The sequence below is a fragment of the Neovison vison genome, chromosome 6, assembly GCF_020171115.1.
Source record: "Neovison vison isolate M4711 chromosome 6, ASM_NN_V1, whole genome shotgun sequence".
Lineage (NCBI taxonomy): Eukaryota > Metazoa > Chordata > Mammalia > Carnivora > Mustelidae > Neogale > Neogale vison.
In genome coordinates this window covers 170,180,853-170,203,358 of record NC_058096.1, presented here as the reverse complement: position 1 = coordinate 170,203,358, position 22,506 = coordinate 170,180,853, and the positions used below count along the sequence as shown (strand labels likewise).

The 22,506-nt window shown below is 43.9% G+C and overlaps 1 protein-coding gene across 6 annotated transcripts in view; it reads right to left on the bottom strand.

The window, feature by feature from the left end:
• Positions 1 to 4,598: 4,598 nt before the first annotated feature.
• TMEM40 (transmembrane protein 40) overlaps positions 4,599 to 22,506 on the bottom strand; it is a 33,665-nt gene continuing 15,757 nt past the window's right edge. For 2 of the 6 annotated variants that reach the window (XM_044252960.1, XM_044252959.1), the window contains exons 2-11: positions 22,170 to 22,250; positions 21,389 to 21,517; positions 14,712 to 14,765; positions 11,435 to 11,473; positions 11,030 to 11,062; positions 10,624 to 10,671; positions 6,712 to 6,783; positions 6,556 to 6,630; positions 5,982 to 6,044; positions 4,599 to 5,220 (exon numbers count right to left, since the gene is read on the bottom strand). In XM_044252960.1, the coding sequence (XP_044108895.1) occupies positions 5,201 to 5,220; positions 5,982 to 6,044; positions 6,556 to 6,630; positions 6,712 to 6,783; positions 10,624 to 10,671; positions 11,030 to 11,062; positions 11,435 to 11,473; positions 14,712 to 14,765; positions 21,389 to 21,517; positions 22,170 to 22,242 (606 nt within the window). In that variant the 5' untranslated portion in view covers positions 22,243 to 22,250 and the 3' untranslated portion in view covers positions 4,599 to 5,200. The remainder of the gene's footprint in view (positions 5,221 to 5,981; positions 6,045 to 6,555; positions 6,631 to 6,711; positions 6,784 to 10,623; positions 10,672 to 11,029; positions 11,063 to 11,434; positions 11,474 to 14,711; positions 14,766 to 21,388; positions 21,518 to 22,169; positions 22,251 to 22,506) is intronic. The other 4 variants (XM_044252962.1, XM_044252961.1, XM_044252963.1 and 1 more) reach the window with 4 other exon arrangements.

The window sequence follows — 22,506 nt, the reverse complement described above, 5'->3', positions numbered from 1 at the left end:
CTACAGACAAAGGGCTGATATCCAAGATCTATAAAGAACTCCTCAAACTCAACACACACAAAATAGATAATCACTTCAAAAAATGGGGAGAAGACATGAACAGAGACTTCTTCAATGGCTATCAGACACATGAAAAAATGTTCATCATCATTAGCCATCAGGGAGATTCAAATCAAAACCACATTGAGGTACCACCTTACACCAGTTAGAATGGCCATGATTAACAAGACAGTAAACAAGTGTTGGAGAGGATGTGAAGAAAGGGGAACCCTCTTACACTGTTGGTGGGAATGCAAGTTGGTGCAGCCACTTTGGAAAACAGTGTGGAGATTCCTTAAGAAATGAAAAATAGAGCTACCCTATGACCCTGCAATTGCACTACTGGTTATTTACCCCAAAGATACAGATGTAGTGAAAAGAAGGGTCATCTGTACCCCAATGTTCATAGCAGCAATGGCCACAGTCGCCAAAAGGTGGAAAGAACCGAGATGCCCTTCAAAGGACGTATGGATAAAGAAGATATGGTCCATATATACTATGGAGTATTATGTATCCATCAGAAAGGATGAGTACCCAACTTTTGTATCAACATGGACGGGCCTGGAAGAGATTATGCTAAGTGGAATAAATCAAGCAGAGGGAGTCAATTATCATGTGGTTTCACTTACTTTTGGAGCATAAGGAATAACACGGAGGACATGGGAAGATGGAGAGGAGAAGGGAGTTGGGGGAAATTGGAGGGGGAGACAAATCATGATAGATTGTGGACTCTGAGAAACAAACTGAGGGTTTTGGAGGGGAGAAGGGTTGGGGGTTGGTGAGCCTGGTGGTAGGTATTATGGAGGCCACATATTGCACGGAGCACTGGGTGTGGTGCATAAAGAATGAATTTTGGAACACTGAAAAAAATCAAATAAAATAAAAATTTAAAAAAATTCTGCTTCTGTTGAGAGATTGGAGTTCTGATATCACTGGTCCTGAGCCAGCCTCACTGGGTTCCTTGGAGAGACACCAGTCCAATCAAGCAGTGCCCCCTCCTCACAGGGCTGGGATGCAGCTCTGTGGGGCCCTGTCCTGAGCTTCTTGGTTGTAAGAACTCAAACTTCTTTCCTTTCTTCCCCAGCCCTAGGTAGACTCTGTGATACCTCAGTGACCCCTTTTGCCTTTTCATTCCTTATGTATGTGTTTAACATATCCCCTATATTAGATCTGTCTGTTGAAACACCTGGTATGGTTCCATTTTCCTGGCTGGCTCTGGCCTGTAGCACTTGGCTGCTATTCCTGCCTGGTGATGCTGGACAGCGGCTGACCCCCCAGATCAGGTATCATCTTGCCTTGTCACCTCTCCCTGACTTCCTGTTTTTCTACCTCAAGCTAACTTGGCCTGCCTGAGATCAGATGTGTGCCCCTGCTCTGATCAAGTACTTTCCAAGGAGATGCTCCTTATTGAGCACCTTACTGTGTGCCAGAGACCATGTATAAGACTTTATACATCAGCTATACTCAAATAATAAAAGCAGACACCAAAAAAAAAAAAAAAAACAACAAAAAACCCACAAAAAGGATTGCTTTCAAATAAGAGAATATAAACCTGAAAGAAAATTGTCAAATAATAGGGTTTTAATAAAACCAATTATTATAATATATGAGACATAAAGCTAGGCATCTAATAATAATCTGTATGGATGATTCTTTAAAAATAAAGACTGTAGGGGCACCTGGGTGGCTCAGTGGGTTAAAGCCTCTGCCTTCAGCTCGGGTCATGATCCCAGGATCCTGGGATCAAGCCCCACATCGGGCTCTCTGCTAAGCAGGGAGCCTGCTTCCTCCTCTCTCTCTGCCTACTTGTGATCTCTGTCTGTCAAATAAATAAATAAAGATCTTTAAAAAAATAAAAAATAAAAAAATACTTTATGCACTAATCCCAAGTAGTCCTTGCCACCATTGTGAAGTGGGTGCTGCTCTGATCCCCACTATACAGAAGGAGACACTGAGTCTGGAACAGAGAAGGACTTAGCCAAAATCCCAGCCAGGCTGTAGCAGAGCCAGCCACAAGGACACAGCATTCTCACAAAATGAGGCTAACCACACTGTCCCTGAGTCAGTAGGTTCCTTTTTCTATCATAAAAATCTATATTCTATAACTGTTTGGTAAATATCTGACCTAGATTTGTGTCTTCATTTTCTCATCTCTAAAATGGAGATCATGACAGATGCTACCTCACATGGGTTTCAGTGAAGATATGGTGTTCACCAAGTGCCTGGCTCCACAGTCAGCACATAAGAAGGGCTGAACAGATGTTAACCATTGATATGATTACCTAGATCTGGAAGGATTATTATGCAAAGCATGAAATGCACAGTGGGTGGAGATGATGCTTATGGAAATATCCTTATTATGTAATGGAAAAATCCTTATCCTATGTGCAAGAGAAAAGGGCCCAAAATAAAAATAACTAACTCATGCACTAAAGACTCACAGGAAACACACCCAAACATTAACTGTGGTTGATTCTGGGTGCTGGGATTTGGGGCAATTTTTTTTTTTTTCTAATGTAAATGTTAAAAAGGTAATAAATCAGTTTAAAAAAAAAAAAAGGAGAAGAAGAAGAAGCACCATACCCTTTAAATTTATCTACAGATGCAGTGCAATCCTATCACAATTCCCACTGGTTTCTTTGTGAAGTTGATAAGCTGCTTCTAAAATTCATGTGGAAATGCAAGGGACCCAGGACAACAAAACAATTTTGAGGAAGAGGAGTGCCACAGGCATCAACATCAGGGCCGGGATCAGAGCTGAATGCTGAGACAGCACGATGGTGCTTACTGAGAGCATTCCCTACTCAGAGGTCACTGTTCTTCTGAAATAATTCCTTAAGCTTCATTGAGAGAGGTGTCTTAGAATGAGAGTAGAAAAATGAAAATTTAAAAGTCCTTGGAAATTCTCTGGTTTTGTGGTTTCTGAGAGATGACTTTTTCACCAGACCACAGTGATTCGAGGAAAAAGGACACAGAGTAAAGTTTTCATAAAGCTTCATTTATTCATTTAAAACCCTCTTTTGTTTCCAATGATAACTTCCCTGCCTCTTTTTTTTTTTTAAGATTTTAATTATATCTTAGTTAAAGATTAAGATCTTAACTAAAGATCTCTCTCTCTGAGGGAGAGAGCACGAGAGGGTGTGGGACAGAGGAAGAAGAGGACTCTCTGCTGAGCAGGGAGCATGACATGAGGCTTGATCCCAGGACCCCAGGATCATGCCTGAGCAAAGGCAGACACTTAGCTGACTGAGCCACCCAGGTTCCCCTTCCCTGCTTTTTTGATGTGAAACTATTCTTTCTCTTATAATATGATGCTGATGTTTTTATTGTCTTCAATCAGCAAGAGAAAGAGTTGGTAGCCCTCCTTTGACTATTTATTTATTCACTTGAGAGTGCACATGAACACCTGCAAGTGGGGGCTGGGGAGGGGCCGAGGGAGAGAGAGAATCTTAAGCAGGCTCTACGTCCATCATGGAGCTAGATGCAGGGCTTGATCTCAGGATTCTGAGATCATAACCTGAGCCAAGATAAGAGCTGGCTGCTTAACCAACTGAACCACCCAGGCTATTTAATTTATTTTTAAATATTTTATTTTTAAGCAATCTCTACACCCAACACGGGACTTGAACTTACAATCCCAAGATCCAGAGCTGAATGCTCCATCAATTAAGCCAGCCAGACACCACTCCCCTCATTTAAAAAAAAAAAAAAAACCTCTCTAACTCAGAAATCCCAAGGTCTGGGAAACACAGTGGAAAACTGCAGCTGCCTTGGGACTGCTCTCCCTGGAGTGGGGGCCTAGGTTGGCCAAGCTCTATAAGGCAGCTTGGCATAAGGAGAACATAAGCTTGGGTTCAAATGGCAGCTCTGCCACTTGCTTACTGTGGGAGCTTGAGCAAGTTACTCAAGTTCCTTGAGTCTCTTTCTCCTTCTGCAAAATTAGGCTGATCGACATGTCAAGGGTGCTGTGAGAATTAAATCAGATAACATGTGACTGTACTTGAACCATCATAAATGCTTGAGAAAGTATCCTCTAAGAGTCTGTGAGCTCAGGGAAGGCCCCACTTTTCTCTTCTGTAAACTGAAGAGTTCTTATCTCTTCAGTCATTCTTTATAGTCCCACTCTGGTCTCTTCTGTATGTTCTCTAGTTTGTCACTATTGCTCTTGAGATGTGAATCTACAACTGAATACATGCTATTGGTGTGGACTAGCTGTATAAAGAACTACTATCACCTCCTTCAATCTAGACTCTGTACCTCCATTTATCCAATCCAAGTTTGTAGTGAATTTTTGTGTATGTGTGCTTCTGTTTCACTCCTTTGGTATTTGTTGGGCTTAGAGTACCTAACAGCCCCAGATCTTTTTATAGGAATGTTTGCAAAACCCTCTTTCTGAACTTGTGCAATTGGAGTCTTGGTTCTAAAGTGAGGGGCTGTACATTTATTCTCTTTTATACTTTATCCAATAGACAAGTTGCCTTCCCTGACTAGATGGGGTCAAAGGAGACTCCAAATGTGTTCTCATACTTAAGAAACCTGAAGGAACATTCAGCTGACTCTTTTTTTAGTCCAGGGAAGAAAACGTTTATTTGAATCTTGTTGGAATCCAAAGCAGCAGGGCCGGCACTAGGCAATGGGGCTAGAGAAGATGCCTTGAAGCTGTGGCTTTAGTCCCCAGCAGCTTCCTGTATCAGGCTTACCCTAGGGGCATGGCATGATGGCTCCCTGCCTCAGGGCAGTAGGTTCTCTTTCCTTGGATGACTCTGTAAGGCTTAGAGGCCACCTGGATGGCCTGGCAATTTGAGAGGAATCAGGGGCTCACACGGATTATAGCTTGTAGGGCCCAGGGGTCTCCTACTGTCTTCTGAGAATAGTAACATCCTAGAATCCTTCTGCTGATCCAGGAACCACGAAGGGCATAGATGTGGTACCTTTCCTCTGCCTTCCAACCTGGCAGCTGGATTGAATGCCAGTACTGCCCAAATGATGCCTGGGTCCAGGCTGGTGTCAACGTTCAGACTACATGGAAGGAAAAGCGCTCTCTTTATTGCTCTAGACTGGCCCGCCCGTGTCTCCCAGGACCGCGCTCTGCCCTTGTGCACTCAGGAGATGCAGTATGGTCATACTGGGGCCCAGCGTGGCTGCTGGCCCAGCACTGGCCTCAGTCGGTCTTCCTGAATCCTGGAAAGCAAAGCCCACAGGATGGCATGGGATTCTGAAGGCAGCAAGGTCTCATCTATACCATTCCCCTCAGTTGCACAAATACTTCTCACAGCTGGGATAATGTGGTCACCCTAGAAGCCATGGCTCTCCATCACCTGCAGCCACTGCAATTAATTTCCCTTTCATAAATTAAATAGGTTATAGGAGACAGCCCCAGCACAGAGCCACACAGCCCCCTGGCCTCTCAGTTTTGAGACATCATGGTAGGCACAGAGCTGCTGTCAGAAAGAAAGAGGAGCTCCTTTAGCCTAGCCCAACCACACTAGCTGTGTGACCCTTGGCAAATCACTCCACCTCTCTGGGTCTCAGTTCCCTCATCAGTCCTTTGCAACATAACTGCAGCACACTTAGTAGGCAAATAAAATCCTGGCAAAAATGGTGCTTGGGTAAGTGCAAAGGTCTATGAGAGAATGAGGAACACCCAGATTCCCTTCACTTTTCTACTGTGTTCTACACTTGAAAACTTTCACCTCTGTTTCTCACATGCTTTTGCACAACACCATTGTGCAGTGGGTATTACTACACCCATCGTCCAGTGGAGGAAATGGAGGCTGAAAGATGATCCTGGGCCCCAGAGCTGGTGAATCGGCAAGAGCAGCCCTTGAACCCAGGCCCCTGACTCCAGACCCTGTGCTCTTTCCTATAGGCTAAGCCTCGTTTGCAACCAGAGACCCTGATAGGGAGAAAGAGGGTGAACATAAGAAGGGTGGAAACATTACCCATCAGCCTAAGCTTCTGAAAGAGCGGGATGAAGCCGTGCAGAACACTGTGGATCCGGTAAACTGCTCACAAACAGAGAAAAGGAGTTTGAGCTTTGTGCCCCAACAAGGGACTCAGGCTCACCCCCCACCCACCCGCAGACAAAAGCTTAAACCACACACCAGGGATTAGCAGTGGAATTTCAGGCAGCAGGTTGAGCTTAGATAATAGTACTAGAGTTATTATTATTAAAAACAATGACCTCCAATAGCAATAACAGTGCCAGGAAACTCAGTGAATTCAGTACCCCGCTCCTGAACTGCCCTGTTTTCCATCTCTGGCTAATTCTGTTTGTTTGCCACTTTAAACTGTTTTTGTTGCATTTTTGTGGAGCTGCCCATTTTTTTCCATGGGGTTTTGCCAATGACCTCACCGTGACCTTGAAAGTGGTCAGGAAGAAAACATAAGCATAAGGAAATCTTTAAAAAATGTTTATGTGGTGGCTTTCTTGGTGGGCATCTGTGGGCGTCCAGTCACCACCCCTAAAGAGTCTGTGGGGGGATGGGGGTGCGCGCGCGTATAGGGGGAGCTTACCCAGCCCAAAATAGATGCCGACAGTCTCCAAGGAGGCGAAGGTAAGTAGGCCGACCCCAAGGGACATGAACCAGTCTGCAAGGGCAGCAAGGGAGAGAAGTGTCAGCCTGCAAGTCTGGACCCTCCCATCCCCCATCCTGTTCCCATGGTCCTCACCTGCATAATAGTGATAACACACCAGCAAGGTCCCAATGGCAAAGCAGAGCAGGACAAAATGGAAAAACTCATCTGTAAAGGCAGAGGTGGGAAATTACTATTTGCCTCTTTCTCTCTTCTTTCTTCTTTTTGTTACTAAAAGTAGTGCTGTCTCTGCTCCAATGTAACTTTATTCAGAACCCAACTAAAAAATCACCCCAGCCCCTCTCCTTTCCAGGCTTTATCTCTTTTTATTATTTTTCTGACACTGACACCACTCAACTTGTTATATATTTATTTCCACACTTATTCTCAAAAAACAAACAAAAAAAGCGAAACAGATTTATTCTCTGTCCCTCTCAGTAGGATGGTAGGTAGGAATTTTGCTGAGACTAAAGTACTACCAGGCATGCAGAGCTGCCCAATACTTTGTTTGTCAAATGAATATTAAAGGCAATTGTATAAAATGCAAATGTGTCAAGCCTAAAAGTTTCACAACCCCCCATTTTCCCTCTCTAATCCCCCTCCTTAAAGACAGCTTCCAGGCATATATATGTACATTCAAAAAAACCAAAAGCAGGGGTGCCTAGGTGCCTCGGTGGCTCAGAGGATTAAGCCTCTGCCTTAGGCTAAGGTCAAGATCTCAAGATCCTAGGATGGAGCCCCGCATCGGGCTCTCTGCTCAGCAGGGAGCCTGCTTTCCCCCCACCCTGCCTGTCTCTCTGCCTACTTGTGATCTCTCACTGTCAAATAAATAAATAAAATCTTAGAAAAAAACAAAACAAAAAAACAAAAGCAGGGAGGTGTCACAATCCCAGATTTAAAGATACACTACAAAGCTGTAGTAATCAAAACAGTATGACATTAGTATAAAAATAGACACATAGATAAATAGAACAAAGTAAGGGTGCCTGGGTGGTTCAGTCATTAAGCATCTGCCTTCAGCTCAAGTCATGACCCCAAGGTCCTAGGATGGAATCCCATGTCAGGCTCCCTGCTCGGTGGGAAGCCTGCTTCTCCCTCTCCCACTCCCCCTGCTTTTGTTCCCTCTCTTGCTGTGTCTCTCTCTGTCAAATAAATAAATAAAACCATAAATAAATAGATATCCAGATAGATAGACAGAACAAAATAGAGAGTCCAGAAATAAAGCCATGCTTTTATGGTCAATTAATCATCAACAAAGGAGGCAAGACTATCCAACGGAAAAAAAACAGCCTCTTCAATAAAAGGTATTGGGAAAACTGGATAGGAACATGCAAAAGAATGAAACTGGACCACTGTCTTACATCATACACAAAATAAATTCAAAATAGAAGGAAGACCTAAATGAGAGACAGGAAACAATAAAACTCCTAGAAGAAAATATAGACAGTAATTTCTTTGACATCAGCCATAGCAAGTTCTTTCTAGATATGTCTCCTGATGTAAGGGAAACAAAAGCAAAATTAAACAAATGGGACTGTACCAAAATAAAAAGCTGCACAGCAAAGGAAACCATCAACAAAACAAAAAGGAAACCTAGTGAATGGGAGGAGACTTTTGCAAATGATATATCTGATAAGGGATAATATCCAAAGTATATAAAAAACTTATATAACCTAACACCAATATTAATAATAATACTAATAATCCAATTAAAAATGCACAGAAGACATGAACAGACATTTTTCCAAAAAAGACATCCAGATGGCCAAGAGACACATAAAAAGATGATGAGCATCACTCATCATTAGAGAAATGAAAATGAAAACCACAATGAGATATTACCTCACACCTCAGAATGGCTTAAATAAAAAAGAAAAGAAATAACAACTATGTGCAGGGTGTAGAGAAAAAGGAACCCTCATGTACTGTTGTCGGGAATGAAAATTGGTGTAACCACTGTGGAAAACCAATTATGGGGAAAATTAAAAATAGAATTATTATACAATCCAGTAATTCCATTACTGGGTATTTACTCGAATAAAAAAAACCCACTAATTCGAAAAGATATATGTACCCCTATGTCTATTGTAACTTTATAACAGCCAAATTATGGAAGCAACGCAAATATTCATCAAAGGATGAATGGATAAGAAAAATATGGTATGTGTATGTTACGGAATATTACCCAGCCATAAAAAGAATGAGATCTTGCCATTTGTAACAACATGGATGAAGTATAATGCTATGTGTACCAAGTCAATCAGAGAAAGACAAACATCATATGATTCACTCATACCTGAAATTTAAGAGACAAAATAAAGAAAAAAGGGAGACAAACAAAAGAACCAGATTCTTAACACACTGATGGTCACCAGAGGAGAGGTGGGTGGGGGGAAGGGGTGAAACAGGTGAAGGGGATTAAGAGTATACTTATGATGAGCAGAGTAATATATAGAATTACTTAACCATTATATTGTACATGTGAAACTAATGTATCACTGTATGTTAATTATAATTGAATTTTTTTTAAAAAGCAGGACCAGGGGCACCTGGGTGGCTCAGTGGGTTAAACCCTCTGCCTTTGGCTCAGGTCATGATCCCAGAGTCCTGGGATCGAGCCCCGCATCGGGCTCTCTGCTCAGCAGGGAGTCTGCTTCCTCCTCTCTCTCTCTGTCTGCCTCTCTGCCTGCTTGAGATCTCTGTCTGTCAAATAAATAAATTTTAAAAAAATCTTTAAAAAGCAGGACCAGTTTGTACACCTGCAGCTCCATCATTTGTTTTATTCCTCTCATAGATAGATCAGGGCCATCTTTCCATCTCAGAACATATGTAGATCAGCACTTTCTTCTGGATGGCTGCATAGTGTTCCGTGGTATAAACTTAACCTAATTTATTTGTCTGGTCCCCCACTGATGAACCTAGAAGTGTCTGATTTTTCGCTATTACTGATGCTGCACCAAATACCACTACACATGAATCTCTGTGCACGTATTTCTGTGGACCCCATGCGTAGAAGTGGAATTGTAGGCTTGGAGGGTTCTCCAAGGAGAGGCGCTGAAAGTGGGTTCTGTGCCTTGAGCAGTTGTTCAGGTGTTCTCTGTGAATGAGGCCCTCCTGCACTTAGTCAGGTGCTGGGCTAGTCCCTGGGGAGATGACCCAGGGCCCTCAATTCAGTGGAGGGGCTGAGATTAGTCGAGGCTCTGCTGTCTGTGTCCAAAGGGCAATGAGCAAGGGTCAGGTCGGCATTAAAGGCACAGGGATATCAAACTGAGATCATGCTCTAGGAAGGAGAGCAGAAAGGGGAATCACCTTCTTGCTTTAGGGTATAATGTCATGTTCTGCACTTTAAGAGTCCTGGTTTTAGTTCAATGAGGCACATTTCATAGCCCAGGGAAGATCTAAAACCCTGGTTCATTTACTGAACAGAGACAGAGTCAGGGGCTCACACGGAGTCTCCCACTCGCTGAAGGTGGGGCTTTGCAACAACCCCAGATTTTCTAGGACAACTGCCATTTGTTTAATCGCACACCCTGGGCTTCTGCCGCCTTCTTACCCTCCTCCCTGAATCCCCCAAAGACCCCAGGCTTAAGAGTGAAAGAGTTCCTTCCAGTTCTTATGGCTCCTTCTCTAGAGCCAAGGCTAATCTAACCTCATGGCTTCCTCATCCCCCCAACCAGCACCCCCTCGTGGCCAGAGGGCTAGGGGGCATTTATCATTCCTAGGACTCCACATATAGCAGAAATAGCCCAGGACCAGGGTTCAAGCCCAGGTTGTGCCACTTGCTAGCTGAAAGTCCGCACTCCATCCTTAAGCCTTAGTTTCCATATCTGCACAATGGGAGTCATCATACCACCTTCCTGAGGGGATTGCAAGCTGAGGAGTCTGCAAACAGGGGACACAACAGAGGTTGGCTATGATCATTGGTTTTCTAGGCCACTGACAGACTTTCTACCCACAGAAATCTGGACCAGACAGGCAGAAGCAGCTTCGGGGCATGAATTTCCTTACCATCTTTCTTTATATTCAGTCTTCTTAACTCAGAGGCCTCCACTTCTCCTTAGGAACAAGAGAGAGATGAGTGTTGAACTTTGATGAGGGAGGGCACGTGGGGTTTTCTCTTCCCTGCTTCACTGAGACTGACTCTCCTGGGTTCTTCTTCCTGGGTAGGAGGGCACTCACCCCAGGACTAGTCAGAGCAAAGCTGTGGGCCCCCACTCACCCCTCTCTTCTCTGCACAGGCCCGAGTCTGCATTCTGTTTCCTTTCTCCTGAGCTTAGAGGTCCATTTCCAGAATCAAGGTGACCCTCTGGCTGGTGACAGCATCCCTGCTGTGACTGACCCACCCTCTCGGGCTGTCTGGACACCCCCGGAATCCAGACCCTTCCTCCTTTCTTCTCAGAGTTTGTATATTTACCACTTGCTGGGTCAGAGCCTCGTCTTCGGAGTCCTGGAAATGAGAAACTCAACATCAGTGCCAGGCTAGGTTGGGAACTTAACAAGTGCCTCTAACTCAGTGGAGGAAATAGGTGACCTCTGAAAATGCCGTGTCAGTTTCTGCAGCCCTCAAAGGAGCTTTCCATCTATCAGTTTCTGGCTGTAATCCCTTTGCCTCTTGCCTGAAACCCTTTTCTAATCTGCACTGGACCCCTGCCTGGCTGAGCCCAGGTCAGAGCCCCAGGACGCCAAGTGGATTTGGAGTTCCTATCTTATACCCATGAACCCAACAGTAGCTGGCTCTCCCAGGGGAAAGAAAGTACCCAAACCTATCCATCACCAGCACTGACACCCCCTCTCACCCAATTCTCTAGAGGCCACTCACCCGATTCTCCAGAGGGCACCAACTCTCCAGGGGCACCTACTTGGAAGAAAAATCAGTGATTACATATCCCTTACATTCTGGGTGGGGAGAAGTTACACTGTGGGGAAGGCGGATCTCACTCAGAGACTTTGCAGGTGACCTGAGTGGGCCAAGTGGGTGACTGGAGCAAGCTAGAAGCTTATTGCTTCTAAAGGGGCAGCCCCCACCCATCTGCCAAGCTAGTGTTATAGGTTATTCAATTTCCCACGAGAAGCCATAAATCCAGGTTTTCACATCCACTTCTTGATTATAAAAAAGGTTGGAAACTCTTGGATTCCACAGAATCAAAGATGTCATCCTTTGTGAAACATGACATTATTATACACATTACTATGTAAGGAAAACCACTGCCAATTTTAATTGTAAGTTGTCAGTGATTTTTAAGATGCATCTTGATTTCAGAGATGTCTAAATGTGAAAAAGTATGAGTTGATGAAATGTAGTAATAATAGGGCGCCTGGGTGGCTCAGTGGGTTAAGCCTCTGCCTTCGGCTCAGGTCATGATCTCAGGGTCCTGGGATTGAGCCCCACATTGGGCTCTCTGCTCAGCAGGGAGCCTGCTTCCCTCTCTCTCTCCCTCTGCCTGCCTTTCAGCCTCCTTGTGATCTCTGTCAAATAAATAAATAAAATCTTTAAAAAAAAACCAGAAATGTAGTAATAATAATAACAATAATAATGATAAAATATGCTCTATGAGCCAGACAAAACACACCTGCACACACATGGGCACCAGTTTGCCACCTGTGCCTGTTCTTGACTATGCAAGATGCAGGTGATGACACTCAGCACGTGGACCCAGCCTCACGAGGCCCTGAGTTCATGGGAGCCAAGCCAGGCTGCACACTGGGAACCACAGCCCCACACCCTGAGTGTTGAGCTCCCCGTCTGTGCTGCTAAGGGTGATGTGAGCCCTATGTACTTGTCCCAAGCAGCAGCAGATTCCCCATTAATCTGGTCTAGGGTGGCCTACCAATTTACCCTGATTCTTGGTGCCTATTTTAGTTCCTGGGGACCTCTCTCCTAGGCTGTCAGATCCTTCCCCTCAAGGACAAGCAGGACCCCATGTAGCACCCCCACCCCACCACCAGTAGTACATTTTCCATTGTTTGGGTCAGCCCCAGGACACAGACACCAGAAGGGGGCACTCGGCATATGAAAATCAACATGCTGGATTTTATGCATGGCTAATATACAAATGAGAAGCATCATCAGCATGTGACCCAAGAGTGGCCAGTGCTGAAGGTAAGGAGAACGCTCCTACTAGAAAGGCATGAAATGAGACTCCAAGAGTGTAACCTCCAATGTCTTGGGGGGGAAAGGTGATTCACAAGTTTGTGGTGAAATCTGCAGTCAAATGCTCTACCCCTGAGCTATACCCCTCCATTTGTGGTGAAATCTATGTTTTCTACAGTAAATATGAATTACTTTTATGATGAGAAAAAAAACCTTTTAAAAAATATCTCATTTTAAAGTAATCTTTACACCCAATGTGGGGCTTGAATTCACAACCCTAAGATCAAGAGTCTCATGCTCCCCTGACTGAGCCAGCCAGGCACCCCAAAAACATTTTTTTTTAAAGACTTGTTTATTTGAGGGAGGAGGGGAGAAACAGAGGGAGAGAGAGAATCCGAAGCAAACTTCACACTGAGCACAGAACCCAGTATGGGGGTCAATCTCATGACTCCTGAGATCATGACCTGAGCCAAAATCAAGAGTCAGATGCTTAACTGACTAAGCCACCCAGGTGTCCCCAAAAACATTTAAAAATATATGTAAATGTAACAGTTTTTCTCTCTCTCATTTTATACTCAGTGAAACCATTCTTATACTACTTGAATAATTAAAAACATTTTTTCTGGGCGCCTGGGTGGCTCAGAGGATTAAGCCTCTGCCTTCGGCTCAGGTCATGATCTCAGGGTCCTGGGATCAAGTCCCACATCGGGCTCTCTGCTCAGCAGGGAGCCTGCTTCCTCCTCTCTCTCTCTCTGCCTGCCTCTCTACCTGCTTGTGATCTCTGTCTGTCAAATAAATAAATAAAATCTTAAAAAAAAAAAGAAACATTTAAAAAAACAAAAACAAAAACAAAAAAACCATTTTTTCTAAACCAAGTAAGACTTGCTTTTGTGTAAAAAAAAAAAAAAGGAAGAAAGAAAATCAGAAAATTCAGTTAAACAAATAAAACAGTGTAAAAATTACTCACAATGCTACCACCCAGAGGCAGCCAGGGGTAATATCTTGATGCAGAAATTAATGTATTTCATTTACATTTCTTAGAATGTGTCTGTGTTTCTTGTTGGTTCTTGGGTTATTATCAGGTGTTGGGAAACTACATAGATTATAGAAATGTTGGATTAAACAAAATTAAGATTTTTTAAAAGTAATCTCTACACTCAACGTGGGGGTTGAACTCACAACCCCAAGATCAAGAGTCACATGCTTTCCTGACAGAGCCAGCCAGGTACCCCAGGGATTAAACAAATTTACTGAGTTTTCTTTTCTTTCTTTCTTTTTTTTTTTAATTTATTTGACAGACAGAGATCACAAGTAGGCAGAGAGGCAGGCAGAGAGAGAGAGAGAGAGAAGGAAGCAGGCTCCCTGCGGCGCAGAGAGCCCGATGTGGGGCTCGATCCCAGGACCCCGGGATCATGACCTGAGCCGAAGGCAGAGGCTTTAACCCACTGAGCCACCCAGGCGCCCTTAACTGGGTTTCTTAACATTTGTTAGTCTTTTTGGCAAACTGGTTCATTCCTACAAATTGTCCCCATTTCATCAAAGTGCTTCCAAGGCAAGTGCCATAATGTTTATATCTCCTTGCTGTAATAATCACGATGTCTGGAGAGAATTATTCCATAACATGAGTTTTTTAGAGATGAGAGTCTTAATTTTCCTGTGCACCTGAAAACAGCCCTGTATTCCAAGACAGTAGGTGCTAATCATGTTCCATTTTGCTGGCTGGGAAGTTCAGGCCTAGAATGATTGGGTGACTGCACTAAGTCACCCTATAAGTCAAGGTTATAGTTCAGAAGAGAATCCAGAACAGTCTCACCATGGCAGAAAATGCTTGCCTCTATCTCCATCTGCCAATGCTAACCATTCATCTTGCCATGTCTCCTATATTTTCCTAGCACTTTTCAGCTATGAAACACCCTCATGAACTTGTTTCTGTCCAACAAAACTCAAAGCACTCATGTCCTTTGTGTAACTCCATTTTCGCCAAAGCCACTGGACAATGACTTACCTCCATAGAGCTGAAGCTCATCCTTCAAAAGGTCAGGCTCCTCATGCTCAGCACCTGAGTGGAGACAACCGTCTTTAGTCAGCTCTCCCATCACTGTACCCCAGGGTAGCTTCCATCTCCCGCACATCTGAAGCCTTAAAAAGTAACACAGTCCTTGTTTGTGCTGGGGGTGAGCCAGGCAGTCTTCAAGAGACAAGGCAGCTTTACAAATACTTCCCCTTTACCCTGTCTATGCCTCCCCACACACACTCAGAGGTGACTGTGGTCAGTTTTCTGAAAAAGAATTGAGGGTCTGAGTGGGCCTCCTTCAAAGTCAGTAAAAAGCGTTGCCATTTATTGAGCACTTACTAGGTATAATATGGAACTAAATAACTTATATTTAATATTTCATTAGATCCTTACAAAAATCCTATCAAGAAAGTATTAGTACCTCTCCCTCACCCATTTTATGAGTAAGGAAACTGAGGCTCACAAAGTTAAATTATTCCCTCAAGGTAACATAGTAACATAGCCAGTAAGTAGAAATTCTAGGGTTCAAACCCAGATCTGACACCCAAGCGTGCAATCCTAAACCTTTTTCTTTTCTTTTCTTTTTTTTTTAAGATTTTATTTATTTATTTGACAGACAAAGATCACAAGTAGGCAGAGAGGCAGGCAGAGAGAGAGGAGGAAGCAGGCTCCCTGCTGAGCAGAGAGCCAGATGCAGGGCTCAATCCCAGGACCCTGAGATCATGACCTGAGCCAAAGGCAGAGGCTTTAACCCACTGAGCCACCCAGGCGCCCCAATCCTAATCCTTTTTCTAAAAATATTTATTTGAGAGAGAGAGAGAGCAAGAACGAGAGCAGGAGAGGGTGCACAAGCAAATATGCAAAGGGGGTAGGGAAGAGGGAGAGAATCTTCAAGCAGACTCCCCACTGAGCATGGAGCCTGAGGTGGGGCTCCGTCTCTCAAACTACGAGATCAAGACCTGGGCCAAGACCAAAAATCAGATGCTTTACCAACTGCACCACCCAGGCATCCCCAATCGCTTTTATTTTCAGAAAAATAACCCAGAGGAGGCTCAGTCACTTAAGCCTCTGCCTTCAGCTCAGGTCACGATCCCAGGCTACTGGGATTGAGTCCCGCATTGGGCTCCCTGCTCTCAGGCAGCCTGCTTCTCCCTCTGCTTCTGCCTCTGTGCTCTCTCTCGCTCTCTCTCTCAAATATATAAATAAAATCTTTAAATAAAGAAAAGAAAAATAACCCAGACCGCAACTCCAGCTTCAAGGGCAGCATTTATTAAGTATCTCATGTGTGCCAGGTTCCATCCTAGGCATTAATCTAGGCTCTTTCCTTACCACAATCCATTTTGGCCAAAATTTACTTAAAATTTTTATTTTTCAAAAAATTTTCTTCTGGTTGTCAAAACAGAACATGCTCACTACATAATATTTATAGGATAGGTCAAAAGAGCAAAAATAAAAATCACCTATGATTAACCATCCAGAGATAACCACTACTTCCATTTTGCTATTTTTCCTTCCAGTATTATTTATCACCATGTATGTGTGAATTTTTAGAGTGTGTATGAGATCAAACGAATCATACAACTTGATGTCTTTCTCGTTTACTTCAGAGCTATGTGAAGAGCAGAGCTATAGGCAGGACAGGGTGTCCTTTGCCAGTGTTGGACCTTAGGCTGCTTGCTACTGCTGCCTACTATAAACAAAGCTGAGAGGAACACCCTCCTGCAGGCACCCTCAGTCCCACTGAGAAGCTCAGTAGTGAACTGGGCAGGCAAAGGAGAAAGGGCAAGGCCTACTGTCTACCAGGTGACCTGTCCCTGGGGGGTGTCTGGCTCCCTGGCTGATGTTTCCCAGTCACTCCTGGGTGCTGGTCCTCATCACTGCTCTCTGCACGGAACAAACACAAGCTGTAGGGGAACCTCAGTCTGAAATGAGCCTGAAATACATTTGTTCTGGTGTTCTCAGAATTTAGCTTATATGAGTGTGGTTTGGAAGAAAGATAGCTCTTGGGGGGATAAGAGGAGTAGGAGATCCGCCACAAGCTTTCTGTGTGATCTTGGACAAATCATTTAATATTTCCATTGCTGCTTTAATGAAGATAAGAGAAGGTCATCCAAGCAATCCTAGGACAAGCACAGGGGTGTGTTCCCACACCATGCTGACTCTGTTTGCTCCCACCTAGAAGGCCCTTCCCATTTGTCTCCTTAATCTTGAAGATTAAGGGGTAGGAAGCCTTTTCCAACTGCCCCAGTTCATGCTCATCTTGGCCCTCCTTCGTTTGGGGTTACTATAGCATCAACTGTCTGTGCTTGACACGGTGGGCCTGAGGGCCAGTGGTGGTAGTGTTCATCTCTCCAACCATCTTGAGCTCCTGAAGGACAAGGCCTCAGTCCTCACTGTTCTGAGGGTACCTGGAGGAGGAGAGTGATTGAGACCTGAAGAATGATAGACTTGTTTGCACTCTTGGACTATCAGCATTGCAGGAAGTTCCTGGTTTCAGGTCCAGAGGACTCCCATTTCCTTAGGATGACCAAGATGGCTCCGGCAGTGCTGATATCCCTCAGTGTGCTTGGGGAGCTCCTGCTCAATCGATAAATTTCAAATTTCCAGGAAGCCAGATTAACTGTGCTTTAAAATCAGTGCATATGTGATCTCAGTTAGATACAGAGAAAAAGGTATCAGGAAGTTCATCAAGATTACAACAGTAGTATTTATCTCAGAGGATAGGATTTGGGTTGGTTTCTATTTTCTTCTTTTCTGTATTTTATAAATCAGTGTTAAAAAAAAAGTGCTTTTTCGAATGCCTGGTGGCTCAGTTGATTAAGTGGCTCAGGTCATGATCCCTGTGTCCTGTAATCGAGCACCGTGTTGGGCTCCCTGCTCAGTGGGGAGTCTGCTTCTCCCCCTGCCTGACACTCAACCTGCTCATGCACCACCCTCTCTCTCTCTCAAATAATAAATAGAATCTTAAAGGGGGGGGCTTTTTCATTGCATTTTGCAAAATATCAAACAAGACAGAAAATTAAAACAAAAATTACTCCAAATTCTATCTGCCAGGGACAACCTCGATCACATGCAAATGAACATTATTTTAGCTTTCTCTATGATATATTCATAATATATAATTTTTTTTTAAAGTGTGGAGCCCAGTGTGGGACTTTAACTGATGACCCTGAGATCAAGACCTGAGCTGAGATCAAGAGTATTTTTGGGAGCTCCTGGATGCCTCAGTCATTAAGCATCTGCCTTTGGCACGGTTCATGATCCCAGTGTCCTGGGATTGAGTCCCCTACTGGGCTCCCTTCTTAGTGGGAAGCCTGCTTCTCCCTCTCCCACTCCCTCTGCTTATGTTCCCTCTCTTGCTGTTTCTCTCTCTGTCAAATGAATAAATAAAATCTTTAAAAGAAATGAACAAAAAGATTTATTTAGAAAAAGTATTTTTTATAAAAGGTATTATAAAATTATATGCTGTCTAAAATGAGGACAAGGGGTGCCTGGATGGCTCAGTGGGTTAAAGCCTCTCTCTTTCACTCAGGACATGATCCCGTGGTCCTGGAATCGAGCCCCGCATCCGGCTCTCTGCTAAGCAGGGAGCCTGTTTCCCCCCATCTCTGCCTGCCTCTCTGCCTACTTGTGATCTCTGTCTGTCAAATAAATAAATAAAATCTTTAAAAAAATAAAAATAAAATAAAATGAGGACAACTCTATGTGCTTTCTAATCAGTTACTTAAAAAATTAACCCTGGCAGAAAGAGTCACAGTTTGTTGCTGGTACCCCTAGTATCCATCCCAGAGCCTGGCGCATAGTTGGTGCTCAACAAATATTTATTGAATAAATGTAAGGAAACACACTAATATGTGCTTAGTAGTTATCTCTGGGTGACAGAGCAAAGGATGATTTTTTATTCTTTCTACTTTCTCATATGCTCCACATTTTCCACAGTGTTTCTATGTGTAACCTTTCACAATAAAAAGTTTGTTTTGTTTTGTTTAGAGAGAGAGAGCACACACACGTGAGCAGGGGGAGAGGGAGAGAAAAAATCTTAAGCAGGCTCCATGCTCAGCACGGAGCCTGATGTGGGGCTCAATGTCATGACCCTCAGATCATGACCTGAGCTGAAATCAAGAGTTGGCCGCCCAACTGATTGAGTCACCCAGGTGCCTCTCACAATAAAAAGTTTTAATTAAAAACCAACAGGATACAGTAAAAACAAAAAGAAATGTAAGCAGAGCAGTACTGGATGCTAGACTATGAGTTCGGGTCCTGTGTGTGGAGGAAGGCTGGTGCTGCAGTGAGGTATCCAGCCAGGCTCGGGGCCTTGGGAGCCATCCAAGCCCAAAGAATGGGCAGGGTCTGAGTTCTAGCAGCAGGCCAGCCACTGTGGACCAGAGATCAGAATCCTGATATCAGTATGTCTCTGTGCTTCTGTTCATTTTCTTATTGCTTTTTTCTTAGCATTCTGCTTTGCTAACTAGTACCATGTACAATGTGGAGACCTGAGGGAAGGGGTTCAGAGCCATACTTGGGGGAAGACATCTGTAGGGGAGCAGCATCCCTGAGGATCAACCACAATCGGAAGACAAAATGTCACCTTCCACCCAGGAAGAAGAAACAAAAGGACAGGCAAGAGCCCCCTTGCATCTGGAAGCTCTTTTTCCAGGGCTACCCCTAACAGGTTGGCTCTTGAACAGTACAGGTTTGAGCTGCACAGGTCCACTTACACACAGATTTTTCAGTGCACTGTATTATGAATATATTTTCTCTTCCTTTTCTCAATAGCTTCTTCTTTTCTCTAGCTTACTTTATTGTAAGAATACAATATACATGATATAATACACATATTATACATACAAGACACAGAATATGTAGCAATCACTGTTTATGTTTTCGGTGAAGCTTCCAGACAACAGTAGGCTTTAGTAGTTAAGGCTGGGGGGAGTCAAAAGTTATACACAGATTTTCAACTGCCGGGGAGTCAGGGTCCCTAGCCCCCATGTTGTTCAAGGGTCAGTTGTACTTTTTTTTTTTTAAGATTTTATTTATTTACTTGACAGAGAGAGATCACAAGTAGGCAGAGATGCAGGCAGAGAGAGAGAGGGAGGGAGGAGGAAGCAGGTTCCTCGCTGAGCAGAGAGCCTAATGCGGGGCTCGATCCCAGGACCCTGAGATCATGACCCGAGCTGAAGGCAGAGGCTTTAACCCACTGAGCCACCCAGGCACCGTGGGTCAGTTGTACTTTTTAATAAGGACAGTGGCAGGGCACCTGGGTGGCTCAGTGGGTTAAGTGTCTGCCTTTGGCTCAAGTCATGATCCCAGAGTCCTGGGATCAAGCCCCATGTTAGGCTCCCTGATCAGCAGGGGGGTCTACTTCTGTCTCTCCCTCTGCCCCTCCCCCTGCTCAAGCTCTCTGTCTCTCCCTCTCTCTACCAAAAAAAAAATAATAATAATAAATAAAGTCTTTAAAAAAATAATAGTAAGGGCAGTGACTTCCTTTCCAGTCCCACAAGGAGACTGGCTACAAATAAACCCACTGGACCCACCAATCACTCACTTTCCCCTATCTGGAGAAAAAGCATAGATTTTGTGGTCTTGAGCCTCAGTCCCTTCATTTGCAACGTGAGGATGTGAGGCCAGGGATTTGTGAGCATTTTTTAGGATTTAGCCTGAGAATTCTTTTTCCAAATAAAATCTCAGGCCCAAGCCCACTCTGTAAAGCATATCTTAGTGCAGGCATTCTGATGGAGGAGTAAACCAGAGCCCACCCCTTAGCCTCCCCAGTCCCAGAAAGACCTCCAGGGATCCCGAGTTGGTTACTGAGCCCTCTGACAGCAGGTCAGTCAGCCTCCCCGTGCCTCAGTTTCCTCACCTGTAAAATGGAAATAATAATAATAGCACCTTCCTCAACGGGTCTCTTTGATAATGAACTGAGTTATTACATGGCTTGCTACGGTACCTGGCCCATAGTAAGTGCTCAATGAATGCCAGCCATGACATTGCTGCTGCTATCCATTTAGCCTAACATTTTGAATTAAGAGAACAGAAATGAAAGGACATTCCATTTTCATGGGAGAATAATGTGGCAATTTATAATCAAGGCTCAATGGGAAATGTTCACTTCCTGTTAACCCACTGAAGGACTTGTGGGGAATCGATGCTGAGGACACAATTTGTGCCAAAAATTCAAAAAGTAAAAGCCTTTGAGCAAAGATGCCTATGAGCATGATAAACTGGTAGAAGGTTGGGGGATAATCTGTACAGTTTTTTTTTTTAGAGCTTTTACAATGTGCTAGGTACTAAGACTTGAAATGTGTACAAAATATAATCCTCACAATAATCTTATGAGGTAGTAACTTCTGTTATCATTCCCAAATTCCAGATGAGGACCTGAGGCATGTAAGCATGAAAATTAGCTGCAAACATATTATAGAATAACCTGTCAGAATACCTGAGATGTGCCAGCAAACATTTTAAACAGAGGACAAAATTATCTGTCTGGTAGTTTTAACTGTGTACAAGTTATGTGTACTGTTAGGTATGGTCTGGAAGGGGATATGGAAAAATAGAATTAAAGTATCAAGGTGGGAGGTCACAGGGCATTGTTTTTCCATGTAAATGCTTTTCTTGAATAATACTGTGAATATATGTATACATATATGTTAATATTGCTATACCTGAGGAAGAGGAGGATGACGAGGAGGAAGAGGAGGAGGAAGAGGAGGTAGAAGACTTGTCTCTCTTAGGTTGTTCGTGAGAAAATAGTCCAGCTTCCCTGTCTGGCTTGTGGAAATCCATCTCTTCATCTGGAGGCACACATAGAAAAGGATGAGTGTTTCTTGTCTTTCCCACCCCAGAGACCACCAAGACCACCCCAGGCATCTACTTGGACTTGGAGGCCAGGAATGACTGGATTATCTGGGACACTCTCCCAAACAAACAGGGCCAATGGAAGGTGCAGGATATCAGAGCTCTCAGAGACCCCAGGGGCTCAAGGAAGCCCCAAAGCATAAATTTCTCTGAATATGGAAACCAGAAAGGGCCTTCTAAGCGTCCCATTCTTCCCAGAGGCCACTAGACTGTGTATAATAGTTGCCAACTTAGGATTCACTGTAAATTACAGGGCAGGTATGATCTGGCTAAGTGAACCTTTTCATCCCCAGTTCTGGGATAGTGCAGGAACCTCCCTGCCTTCTCAGGGCCCTCCCTACTGTCAGCCCAAGCCTCCAGAGCCCCCTTGAGTTTTGGGGAGCAACTGAAGGTCCCCAAAGCTAGAAAGTTCTAGGGGATAGACTGACCAAGCATGTGTGTGTGTAAAACATTACTTCTCTAGAGGATTCAACTGTGACTTGAGCCATTATGTCACATGAGGGGAGCAAGGTCTTCTTCTGTTCCATCCTCTGCTGGACTCTACCTCCCATGTGGCTTTGCCCAGAGGGTGAGAGAAGGCAAACATACTGTCTAGATCTTCTGTCTCTCCAGGGACTCGACTATGATCTGGAGTCTGGGAGGAAGGTCCTGACATCTCCATGATTTTCTCTGGAGGAATAAAATAATAAGTAATTAATTAGTACCACCTTAGTTAATCCCCTAAACATATAAAGAGTTTGGCAAATAAAGAAGAAAAAGACAAACACCAAATACTCAAAAGTATAAGTGAATAACTTATTAAAAAATATACAAAATTAGGGAAATTTGAACAATTGGTCATCTTTTGATAATATTAATAACTTATTTATTTTTAGTTTTTAGAACAGTTTGAGGGTCACAGCACAATTGAATGGAACGTATAAAC